This window comes from Somniosus microcephalus, chromosome 7 (assembly GCF_052327205.1).
Source record: "Somniosus microcephalus isolate GS21.2 chromosome 7, FLI_Smic_1.0, whole genome shotgun sequence".
NCBI classification, from domain to species: domain Eukaryota; kingdom Metazoa; phylum Chordata; class Chondrichthyes; order Squaliformes; family Somniosidae; genus Somniosus; species Somniosus microcephalus.
The window spans coordinates 84238361-84251205 of NC_140993.1; the positions used below are offsets into that span (position 1 = coordinate 84238361).

General features: G+C 46.1%; 1 protein-coding gene across 1 annotated transcript in view; it reads right to left on the minus strand.

Moving 5' to 3' along the window:
• necab1 (N-terminal EF-hand calcium binding protein 1) overlaps positions 1-12845 on the minus strand; it is a 438822-nt gene that overhangs the window by 171855 nt on the left and 254122 nt on the right. The window contains exon 6 of the mRNA XM_085992697.1: positions 9297-9433. Coding sequence (XP_085848823.1) covers positions 9297-9433 — 137 coding nt within the window. The remainder of the gene's footprint in view (positions 1-9296; positions 9434-12845) is intronic.

Genomic DNA, 12845 nt, shown 5'->3' on the forward strand with positions numbered 1-12845 from the left:
AAACACACAGAAAGTGGGAACAATAAATCAATAGTTAGGAATCAAGATGGCGGCCACTCACCTCAGCTCAGAAGGATTAGCCCTGCCCACACACGCAATGAAACGCCCCCCGTGACGCACCGATTGGTCAACCATCAGGTCACTCAACTGTAGGATTGGTCAACCATCATGTCACTCAATGCTATCCCCTATAGGATCGCCCACCCACACACACAATGAACCCCCTCCTGTGATGCACCGATTGGTCAACCATCACGTCACTCAACGCTATCCCCTGTACGATTGGTCAACCATCACGTCACTCAACGCTATCCCCTGCACGATTGGTCAACCATCACGTCACTCAACGCTAATGAGCGGAATTTTGCCATTTTTCGAACCTTTTTTGTATACTCTCCGAACAATTTTTGTCTGACCAAAAAGTAAATATGCCTATTAGACTCCCCTAATGATAAGCTTTCTTTTGATATTACATATGTGTAGGTACGCTCTATGGCCTAGAAATTCACTGGCCTTAGCGCCGCTTTTGAGGCGCTAGAGGGCCTAGCGCCGAAGTCATGGCCAGTTTAGAAATTGACAGGGGCCCTAAATCGGCGTTAGGCCGGTAGCGCTGCGCCGGCACCGATGACGTCATCGGTGTGCGCAGCGTCCCGGTTGCCATGGTAACCCGCCCGAACTCGGAAATTGAGTTGCGGCCGCCTCGCCCGTGGCAGCCGCAAGCAACGTTCTGGCAGAGGTGCCTTATAGAACTTTGCGCCGGCGCATTAAAGGCCCCGCGGCGGCCGGCCGCTTTCCCGCCGGCCGCCTGGCCGCAGCTCCCTCCCCGGACTTCCCCCCACCCCCCCCCGGAACAGAAGCAAGCCCGGCACTTGTCCGAGGTGCCGGGCTCATTTTTAAAAAGATTATCGCGGGCCGCGGCCGGGTGCAGGCAGCTCCTCCTTAACGGAAGGAGGAGGCCTGCACTTCCCGAGCCTGCCGCACCGCAGCGGGCGCCGCAGCGCCGGAATAGCGCCGCAATGCGGCGCGTGGCACCAGTTTTGAGGCGCTGAGACCCCTCAGTAGCGCCGGCAGCCGTTTGGGCGCGGTGCTACTGAATTTTTGGCGCGCGCAGGGGGACTTAGCGCCGGCACTAACTTCCGGCGCTAAAGCCCTCGCTGCGCCAAAACCGAATTTCTAGGCCAAAAACTTTTGATTGTATAGCCGGACAGACAGACAGACAGACAGACAAACTCTTTTATATATATAGATAGGTATAGGACAATTGTAAGACACAGCCAGCACCAAGGAGCCTGAATTTAGTTTCTTTCTCAGTCATGTTTTCAGCCCCAAAAAATCCCTAATGGTAATCAGCGTTTGTAAACTAAATCATACTGGAGCGAATTTTAACCCCCAAAATTGGGTGGGTTTGGTTCGGGTGGGAGGTTAAAAAGCTAAAAATCTGAAACAGGAACTGAACCCACCCACTTCCGGATATAACGGAGACGGGCAGGGGACAGGTGACCAATCCGTTCGCAGGAGGTGGGTTGGTAATTTAAATATTTTAATGAGGCTGCGTACCTTCATTTTAACAGTGATTCTATTTTTAATTACAGTTGGCCGGGTCTCAAGCCTCAGGAAACCCGGCAGTCAATGGAGGCGAGAAGTGCTGAATCCATAAGGTAAATGCCTTTACAGCACTACTTGTGAGCCAGGAGGAGCAGGAGTGTTTCTTCCAGGCCCAGCAAGCTACTCAGGAAACTTTCCCCTGTGATCTGTCTGCTCCCCCCGACCCCCGCTGTGATCATACCCCCCACCATCTGCTCCCCCCGACCACCATCAGTCCCCTCCCCGCGATTGGACCCCCCCATGATCTTTCCCACCTCCCACTAGACCTACCTGCTCTCAGCCCAGCTCAGCTGCAGCCTTGAGCTGCAGAAGTTCCCGCCCAACGAGCAGTTGGCCTGTCAATCAGGCTGGCTGTGGGCAGGAAACCTACAGAAAAAAATTTAAAGATGCCCTTGAAAGCTGCAGGGCATTTGGGAAACCCATACATCCGTGTTTCCCGATTTCAAAACAGCCTCCGCCACCCCACCCCCGCTCAGTCCCTGCCTCTGCCCATCAATTTTGGCCCTATTCTGGCACTATCTTGTAAGCAGCATACTGCCGGCCTTTTTGCAACTGTGAAACCCTTCACCGTGAGCTTTTTTGAACAATCATTTAAAAGGCAAGTACAAAAAAATCCATTCTAGCCACAAAGTAATAACTGTAGAATAATATGGAGCCTCTTAAATCACTTTCCAACAAAATATAGATTGTTGCTATGCGCACCATTTAAAATTTTGTCAAGGATCAAATTCAGTACAGATGTTGTCACAAAACTAATTTATTTTCAGCAGCAGCCTTTTAAATGTCAGCAATAGAGATCCCATCACATAAAACTAAGGAAGAATGTATACAGTACAGTAAAAAATATAGACCATTCTTACAATGAGCTCCTTGTTACTGATAGGCCTATTTCTTAAACAGTGTTTTATAATAAGGATTTATATATCTAATTTTATTAATAGGTATGGGAGGCAGTATATACATACACATTCTTGAGACTCACAGCCTAATCAGTTACCCAACATTGTATAACATAGGGCTGGATTTTCATTCAGAAGTTGGGAAGGAGGCGGGACTACAACTTTCGGGTTGTAGTCCCGCCTCCATCAAGATGTGGCCAATCCACGTGATTTTCACTTGATTGACCTTGTTGAGCCCGCCCAGCGGGCTCAGCAGGCCAATTAAGGGCCACCCGGCAACAGGTGACATCACAGACTGAAATTTCATCTGTCAAGACGTGTTGACAGATGAAATATCAGTGTTTCACAGCTGTTTGAAGCTGTCAAACACTGACAGTCTTACTTCTAACCTGAGTCCTTCTACGCAGTCTCAGTTAGAAATCTCGCCGGCATTGAAAGCTGCAGGCTGTCACTTTTGACAGCTTGCGGCCATTCTGCTTTCTGTGCCGGCTGAATGATGGACTCCCGAAACCTAGAGGAAGGAAGGCTGTAAAGGTAAGTACAGGTAATTTAAACTTCTTTACACACTTTAGACACACCAAACACACTTACCTTTGCACTCATGCACCCATCACTCACCTGAACACCGACATCTTGACCCCTCCAAGTCCTTCAACCCGACGGCCCAACTCTTCCAACCTGGCGTGGTTTGGAGCCATCGGGAATCCCACACGACAACCTTCAAAATAGGGATTAGGCTAAAAACTGCCTGTTAACTACCTGTTAACAGGTAGTTAATTGGCACTAATCCCTTCCTGCCTCGGGTCGGCGGGTCCCAGTGTGGGGCGGGTACCCGCCTCCTTCAAAACTTACATGGAGGCGGGTTTTGGGCGGGATGGTGTCGTGTAAGGGGGTGGTGGGTGTGGCACGTGCGCCCAGTCAGTTAAGCCCCTGTTTTGTGAGCGGTTCGAATCGCTCCCACGGTTTGGATGTAAGAAAACACAAGATTTTATTAAAACAGAGTATAACACAGTCTTATGGGAAATTACTAGCATAAAATACAGGCAAATACAAATAACTATACTTATACAGGGAATGGGGAACACACGGCGCATCGAGGGAAAAACAATTACTTTAACAATCCCCTTATCCTTACCCCACCCCCTAAACCTAACTAGATTAAGCTATGAGGGGCCAGAATTCATGCTCACTAATCCAAAGCAAAGCGAACCGTTAACGGAATGCAGGTTTTGAGGTTTGGTCTTTTGCCCTCTTAGGTACCCCGTCGCCATGTGGTCTTGAGGGGGCGCGGTGCTGGAGCTACTACTGCGACGCACACTCTTCTCCTCCGCTACCGTCATCGTCTCGTCTCGATGGGTTCTCCTCTTCTTCTCCCTCGGGTGGTTGTCGGCGGTAACGTTATGTTTGTCGGACAGTTAACAGTCTTTGTCATTTAGATTTTGCTACCCATGCGTCAAATGCCAGTATATTAGTTGTGGCGTAGCCACCTGCGTTATCGCAGTGTTCAACAAGATGTTCGTCTTCCCAAGCACCAGCTTATAACTAGGCACTTGGTCTTTATCGATACGTTTTTCGCTGTCCTGCTCTGCCCTTATTGAGTTTTATCTTCTTCTTCATCTCTACTCGTCTCGTCTCGCCGGACTACCATACAAGTCCTGGGCTACCTGCTCAATTTCGTCTCGCCCCTTTTCTGCGGCCTGGGTGTCCCAGATGACGAGGGACTCGGGTCTCGTTCCCCTCCCCGGCTGTTGGTATGGTGTACTTTACTGTTGAAAGCTCACCACAGGGAGCGAGGAGAGACCTGCCACGAGGCCAGGGCATGAGTGAGCCCGAAACCAAGAGTGAGGGCCAAGCGCAAGAGAGCAGAGGGCAGAGCAGAGAGAGCAAGATTGCTACCCGGGGCCTGCAGTTATACTCCTTTCGAAGCCCCCTTATCTGTGCGCCAAATCAGGTTAGTTCATTGTTCCAGTTTTGGCGGGCTGTTTTAAATAATTACAGCAATCTAAACTAACTGTTTTTAGATGGCCGTTTATCGCACCTAATGGCCTGATGTCCAAGCTGTGTTGTTATTAATGCATTCTAATCGGCCTGTCCAGCCTCGATGGCTTCCTTGAGCTGTTTCCGATTATTTATGCAGACAACTTGATGGCCTCAAGTATAGGCCCAACTAGTTCTGATCTGTCTATGATCTGGCTCAATGCATATTCTAATGTTTGCTGTCTGCTTTTCCAAAACACAAAGTCCTTTTCACAGAAACTGCATTTTAGGTTTTGATTTCCCCACAGGCTGCTTGTGCTGCCACAGTCCAAGCTTTTAAAATCTTGCAGGCTTTTGGTCACGAGGTGCGGACGCCATCTTTTGGGTACCCTTTTTAAAATGTCCATTCAGGGTCCCTTTAATAACTTTGGGGAAATGTGGAAATTTTGCAAATCCTACAGTCGGAACCCCTGAATTCGGGATTTTAGCCCCCCGCACGCCTAAAAACCCACCTCACGGCACACTGAAAATCGACCCCGTAGTATTTGCAGCACAGAAACAGGACATTTGGCCCAGCAGGTCCATGCCGGTGTTTATGCTGCACACGAGTCTCCATCCACCCTTCTTCATCTAACCCTATCAACATATCCTCTATTACTTCCTCCCTCATGTGTTTATCTAGCTTCCCCTGAATTGCAACTGTGCAATGGAACAGAATTGCAATGCTGATACAGCTCTGAATTATCCAGCCGTTCCAAAACAATCTATACAGATTGCCTTGAAGGCCTGCATTTATAGAGTGCAGCTATAAGGCTGTGAAGCTTTGCACTGGGAGTGGGAATTTGTAAAATCTACCCTATAGAGTATAGTTACAATGAAAGATAACAAAATAAGAATAATGATGACAATATATACAGTAATCCCTCCCCAACCGCAGGGGATACGTTCATGAAAACCCCCATGGTTAGTAAAACCGCGGTTGGCAAATACAGTATAAATGTTCAAATAACACAATAAAAAAATATATAAAAGCAATAAAATCATGTTATTTACCTTAATCCTAAATTAAAAACTGCGTATACGCAAAATTCACTGCCGCGGTTGGCAAAAGTTGTCGCAGAGAGGAAACCGTGTATACTTGAAATCCACGTATGGCAAAACCGCGGTTGGGGCGGGATTCCTGTATGTTCATTAAATCTGCTGGTTCCCTAATTAACCCTTTACACTTTTAAAATTTGTAATGGTAGTTCCTCCAAACACAGCACTTTCTTTATAAGATGCACCACTGCATTTTATTTTTATTTTTCATGTCAATACTAAAGCTGTTTATTTTGGAATAGCAATCTCCTAAAAAATAATATTGTTTGCAACAACAAATTTCCTAACTTGTGGTTTTATATGAATCTGCAAAACACACTCCCTTACCATTGTGTTTTTATGTAAACCTTGTCATAATTGTTGGAGCAGTGTCAGTTCTTCACCACTCAAAAGTGGTATCATCAGGAGTGTTGCCCAAAGGTTCATCCAGCAGCTACATTTATCTTTATTATTACTATATCACTGCTTGAGAGGCCAGATTCATTTGCAAATCCACATTCTTTGCATAGTAGAAAAAGCATGAATATCCAGCACTACTACAGTAAACAATGATTAAACTATGGTATGAGTGCTACTCAAAATAAGATTGAATTCATACAAAAGAAAATGGCTGGAAATACACAATTGACTCACATTCCCCTCTCCCAGGTCTGAGCATAAATTGAGTGGAGCTCAACCAAAGTGCGCTTCACCCAATGGAATCTGAACTCACTCATAATTTGTTGGTTCAGATCATTTTAATAGCTCTGACACTCCCTGGTGCTGCAATGCCTCTTGGAATAGACTTGCACCTAAAAGTCAGGGAGAATCGTTTGCTACTGCTACACAGCCAGGAGGCCTGCAGAAGCAGTAATGGCTGCAACCAGAAGGCCTGCAGCCATGGTGCTCATCTTGGTGACCCTGTAAAAAAATGTACTTACCTTTTGGTATCTCTAGGTGTTTGGTGCCTGCCTCTTCTCCGATCCTCCAATGCTATGGGCACTATCAAGTGACGGCCCTTTAAACTGAGCCTGGAGCACGGTGATGTCATTCCCGTCTCATTACCATTACACTTACATTCTGTAGCTCCTCCTGCTGCCTCAGGGAAACCCCCAAAGGTGCATGTGAAGCACAAAGGGGATAGACCCCGGGTGTCACTGGTCTCTGCCCATTTTTCCTCTGCTTTGCTACCAGGCAATAACCACACCCTGGGCACAAAGCAGAAGAAATCATCCCCAGCAAGTCTATCAGTGCCAGTAAAGAGAAAAGACTGGTTAACATTTCATGTGGAACTCTTCGTATGTTCTGATGAAGGGTACACAATGAAACATTGGCTTGACTTTTTTCTCTTTACAGACGTTGACTGTCCAGCTGTGTATTTCCAGCATTTGTTCTTTTGTTTCAGATTTCTAGCATTTGCAGTTTCTTTCTTTTTATTAGAACAGAATGAATTCATGGTATTTCCATCTCAGTGTCAGAACATTAAGCTCTCAGTCATGGATAGCAGACAGTCAAAATCCACAGCCAGAAGTTAAGTTCAGGGGGCAGAGCTACAGGACACTTTCTGTTTCTTTGTAAAATATGAACACTTCACTTTAAGGCATGTTTCACCACTGGCTGGGTAAGTAGGTTGCTGATATGATCTTTGATGGAGCCAAACCATTGCCAGAAGGGGGAGTTGTTTACAACCGTACTTGAAAGACTGGTGCTGAAATATAAATCAATTTTACCCACAGATCAAAAACAGTGGTGCAATAAAGAGACCCTTACCTGCATTTACAGCTTGTATTTTTTAAGTGCATATTTAAGTGATATACGGATGGCTGCCAGTGATTCTGCACATAATTTTGTTTTACTGGTACAGCTTTGCTCACTGTTTTGGCATGTTTGCAGGTCTCATACTGCATCCAGGCTTTTTAATGAGATATGCAGCAGGAGAACGCCAAATGGGAAGATTCTATTAAATTCTAGAAGAATTGGATTTTCTGGAATGGCAACACGAGCCATCCCAGCTTTGACTTGATCACTGACCCAGGAACCAGTTGTAAATTGAACTGATCGAGAAACTCAACAAAACAAAATCAATCTGAAACACGATAATCAAATATAAATTAGTGCAATCTAACACAACATTGCTCACAAAGCACGGCTAGAAGTGGGCCTCAAAGCTTTCATAAGTCAATATTTCAGAATTATCCCAGATGAATAAACAAGATAAGGAAATACTGAAAATCTGAAATAAAAACAGAAAGAGCACAAAATTCCTCAAGCCTGGTATGTGTGGCAGGGGCAGGAAACTCGCTCCACCGCTGACCTCTGCTCTTGACCCCACCAAAGCGTCTGGGGTCAGGGCAGGGCCATCTGATTTAAATATTTTCAGCAGGTGCCTTCACCAGTGTGGGGAAATCTTAGGTGCCTACTGTTGGACATCCTGGAGAGTTGTACATTGGACATCTTAAAGGTTAATGGTCAAACTTTGTATCTTGGAGCAACAGGTTTTCCAATATAAGCAGGATGGCTTTGATATATGAAAAGTGCTCGTGCAAAAAAATAAGAGGATTGCAAATGTTACACCCTTGTCCAAAATAGGGGAGAAGGATAAACCTGGCAATTACAGGCCAGTCAGTTTAACGTTGGTGGCGGGGAAGCATTTTGGGTAGATGGAACTTCCAGCTGCCCTTCGCCCCACAGAATCTCAGCCGCATCACTCTTTTGGATGGAGACTCTGCATTTCCGGGTTCTGCCTGAGCTTCCTCTTCTCTCGAACCGCTTACACCCATTTTGCTCCAGTTGCACCCAGACCCTGAGGAAATTCAGAGCTAAAGTGCTGGAAATTCAGAGCAAATGAGTCGGCATCTATAAATGGAAAAGATAGGTTAACTTTTTGGGTATTGTCCCTGTTATACACCTGAAATGTTAACCTATCTTTTCCCTTTATAGATACTGACTTACCTGCTGTTTATTTTCAGCTTTTTGTTTCAGGATTATCCTTGTATTTCTTCTGTTTACATGTAACCACTTTCACAGGTTTGCTGCAAATTCTCTGATGTAAAGTGATTAGTTTAGTTATGTTTAGTCATTAACATTAAAACTGTCACAGCAGTGCTGGCAAAGTGGAATTCATTAGTAATGTTGGTAAAAATAAAACAGAGTCTTCCCTTAGGATACCACAGCATACATTTACGTAGTGTATACCCACTTGACATTTCTCTTCTGTTGAGGTACATATCAATTTAGCAAACTGTCCACCCTGTCCCCAAATTATTACTCGTTGCTATTTAATTCACTACTGTTTTGACAGAGAAAAGGTTAAAGGGTAAACAAATGAGGTATGTTGATGTGAGGCTGATGGTGCACTAATGTGCAGTGCCATGGCAGTGGGTAGTGTAGATTTGGTTCCCTATACTACTGAATTCTTAATCTTAGCTATGCTGGGGACTGAAGTGAAACCAGAGAAACACTCCTCCCCATGCCCTTATACTCGTGGTGGCCCACTTTTGAAAGACATTGGAAGAGGCCTATGAGCAGATCTCCTCACTTACTTCCTGGACACTGGAAATGCTTGACATGCGGAGGCAAGTGGAACTAAACAGAAAACAGAGGGATCTTATACTCTCCCAAAAGGGACACTATGTGCATACCTCATGTGTTTAAGCATGTAGATACAGCAGGTTATTCTTTCAAAGAAAAATAATTGGGAGCAATAAAAAAAGTAGCAATGCAGATTCCAAGGCTCACCTTTCCCGGCGGGTCTGCTCCTCTGTGGTTTCCATGGCACATTCCAGGGAATTCTGCAAAGACTGAAGCTGGTTCACTGTTTCTTTCAGCAGAAAGCGAGTCACAAACTGTTCCAGATTACATGAATCCTGGTAATCCTGCACAAAAAAAAATACACAGGCTAAACCAGCAGGGCAGATCCGCATTGTACTGAATTAAAACCATCCCACTGGAAATGATAGTTTAGTTGGTATCAATTGAAGAAACTGGTTACAGAGTGAACTGAATGCTGTAGTACTCTTAATGTAATTTAAGTTCAGCAGTTTGATTAGTCTGAGCCACTGTTGTTCAAAGTACAGGAGGGATTGGGTTCTTCAAGAAAGAAAGACTTGCATTTATACAGCACCTTTCACAATCACCGGATGTCACAAAGCGCTTAACAGATAATGAAGTACTTTTTGAAGTGTAGTCACTGTTGTAATGTAGGAAATGCAGCAGCCAACTTGCGCACAGCAAGCTCCCACAAACAGCAATGTGATAATGACCAGATAATCTGTTTTAGTGATGTTGATTGAGGGATAAATATTGGCTAGAACACCGGGGAGAACTCTCCTGCTCTTCTTCAAAATAGTGCCATAGGATCTTTTACGTCCATCTGAGAAAGCAGACAGGGCCTCGGTTTAATGTCCAATCCAAATGACAGCTCCTCCAACAGTACAGCAATCCCTCAAGTACCACACTGGGGTGTTAGCCTAGATTTTTGTGCTCGAGTTCCTAGAACTGGGACTTGAACCCACAACCTTCTGACTGAGGTGAGAGTGTTACCAACTGAGTCACGGCTGATCACAAATTCAGTGACTTAGGCCGCGATTTTATTAATGGTGTAGGGGTTTTGCAAAATTCCCCTAATTTCCCTGAAGATAAAAGAAACATTGGTCCACATCGTGGATGAATATTTATGTGTTTTGAATTGCCTCTGGGTCAGATCAATGTTTCAAAGCATACTCAGAACCACGAAAGGCTGCTGAGCTGGGCTGAGCTGGACTACAATGGAATCGAGGAAATTCGTGGAAATATTCACACACATTGAGACAGTACATCTTGATTAAAATTTGTGCCTTTGAGCCCGGTCAAACACAAAGGTTTTAAAATGGCCATCAGCAAAAAGCATGGCAAAAGCAGCTAGGCAGCTTGTAATATGTCTGTGTGAAAGACCTGTCAATCAAACCAGGGAGGTCAGGAGTTGCCCACTTGACCCGAGGCCGCAGAGACAGGTTATTATGGCTGGCTAAGTTTAAACAAGCAATTCAGCAACCAATCACAGTCCCCTTTTTTGTGTACTGGAACTTTAGGCGGGAATTTTCCAGACAGAACGGCAGGAGCACACAGGTATAAAGATAGCTGCTGAGAAGCTCTCTTTCTCTTTTTTACTTCGCTGGACCACAGGTGAGCAGGGTGTTCTGACTCCTCAACAAGACAACCTAGCAAGGAGTTTGGGGTGGTGATTTAAGGGAATTGCTAAGATTGTTTAAATAACATTGTAGCCATTGTATCCCTCGTTTTCACCATCTGTACCCCCCCCCCATTGCATTTACTGTGTTCATGTGGTATAGTTTATATTTGATTATGGTTTCATTAGTTTAATAAATTTTGACTTTTCTCACATCCAAATCAATTGTCCATTTTAATATCATTAATTATAAGTCCTCCAGTCAGAACTGAAAGGTGGGGTAGCGATTCGAAACCGCTGTTAAAATTGGTTTACAGTGCAGCAGGCAAAAAGGCTGCTGGCCAGGTATGTTACCATAAACCAGTTAATAGATGCCCCCCTACAATGGAGGCGGGTTGAGGGCGGGCCCGTTGCTTGGCAGCTTTCAGACCCGCTCCCAGCAGTTACGATTTTACCTTGATTGGCCTTGTTACGGCCAATGTGCGGGCCCCTTCAGGCAATTGCTTGGAGCATGTCAGTTCTCGCCTCTGATGACGCGTTGCTTGAGTAAAAATTTAAAGGGGCCATGTCTCCTTTGCAAAAGCATTAGGTTTTTTCTCTTAAAAGTGCAGGCTGCTGCAGGAATGGCAGCCCCAAAAACTAAGGCTGCACCCAGGTTCAATGAGGGCTCCCTCCATGCTCTTGTGGAGGGAGTTAAAGGATGTCAGTAGGGTCATCTTCCCTGGAAACAGAAGGAGGAGTCCTCCTCAGCAAACAAAGGCAGCTTGGCTGCAAATTGCTGAGGAGGTGAGATCAAGGTCTGTGTGCAGACGCACATGGGTTCAGTGTCGAAAAAGGTTTAATGATCTGCTGAGATCGTCTAAAGTGTGGCCTCTGTGTTCTGGGATATGGAAGTTCAAGAGTGAGGGTTCAGGGCGAATTCCATGTAGAATGTTGGCGGTGACACTGAGCGCAAACCACCATTTATTGGACAGATGATGCCTGGGGTTTTGAGAATGTCGGACTTATATTCCTCTCCATGTGCCAGCCACCTGTGGTTGAAGCATAAGCTTACACAAATCTGGCATGGATGAGTGCATCCCTTGCCTGATGGCCAGCAATGTGGTTGCCTGCTGCTGGATTGGCCACATCCGGCCCCACAAAGCATCGCTCCCCGTTCTCCTCCTCATCCTCTTCCTCGGAGGAGGCTGTGTGCTGAGACACTTGTTCATCCAGCAGCACTAAGCCGTGCTGCTGTGCGATCTTGTGCAGGGCACAGCAGACCACGACAATTCTGGACACCCTGGCTGGTGCATACTGCAAGGCTCCTCCAGATCTGTCTAGGCATCAGAAGTGTATTTTGAGCAAGCTGATGGTTTGCTTGATGATGCTTCTGGTGGATATGTGACTCACATTGTCCCTCTCCTCAGCATCGTTTGATGGCCCCCTCATCGGTGTCAGAAGCCACTTTTTCAGGGGATAGCTCTTGTTGCCAAGAAGCCATCCTGAAAGTTGGTTTGGTGGATGGAAGAGCTGAGGTACAGTAGACTGGCGCAGAATGAAGGAGTCATGGCAACTGCCAGGGTAGTTTGTGCAAACATGCATGATGATCTTCCTGTGGCTACACACCAGCTGGATGTTCAGGGAGTGGAATCCCTTGCAGTTGACAAATACAGCTGGGTTGTGATCGGGGGCCTTAATGGCTACATGTGTGCAGTCTATGACACCCAGCACCATTGGCAAGCCTGCCATATTGGCAAAGCCAACCGCATGCGCCGTCACACTTGGGCCATCTGTGAAGAAGTGGATGTAATTGTGCGCCATTGCAAAGAGGGCATCGGTGACCTGCGTGATGCAGGTGCGTGCGGCTGACTGGGAGATGCCGCTCATGTCTGCAGCTGATCCCTGGAAGATGCCCGAAGCAAAGAGGTTGAGTGTGGTGGTGACTTTGACAGCTGACTTTGACAGCCACTGGTAAGGAGTGTCCACCCGCTCCTGTGGGCTCCCGGTGTTGGTGCAGCATTGTGCAAATGTCAGCGACTACTTCTCTCGAAAGTCTCAGCCTCCTTTGGCACTGTTGCTCAGTCATGCTGAGGAAGCTGATCCTGTGCCTGTAAACTTTGTGTTGGGGTATCTCCTGC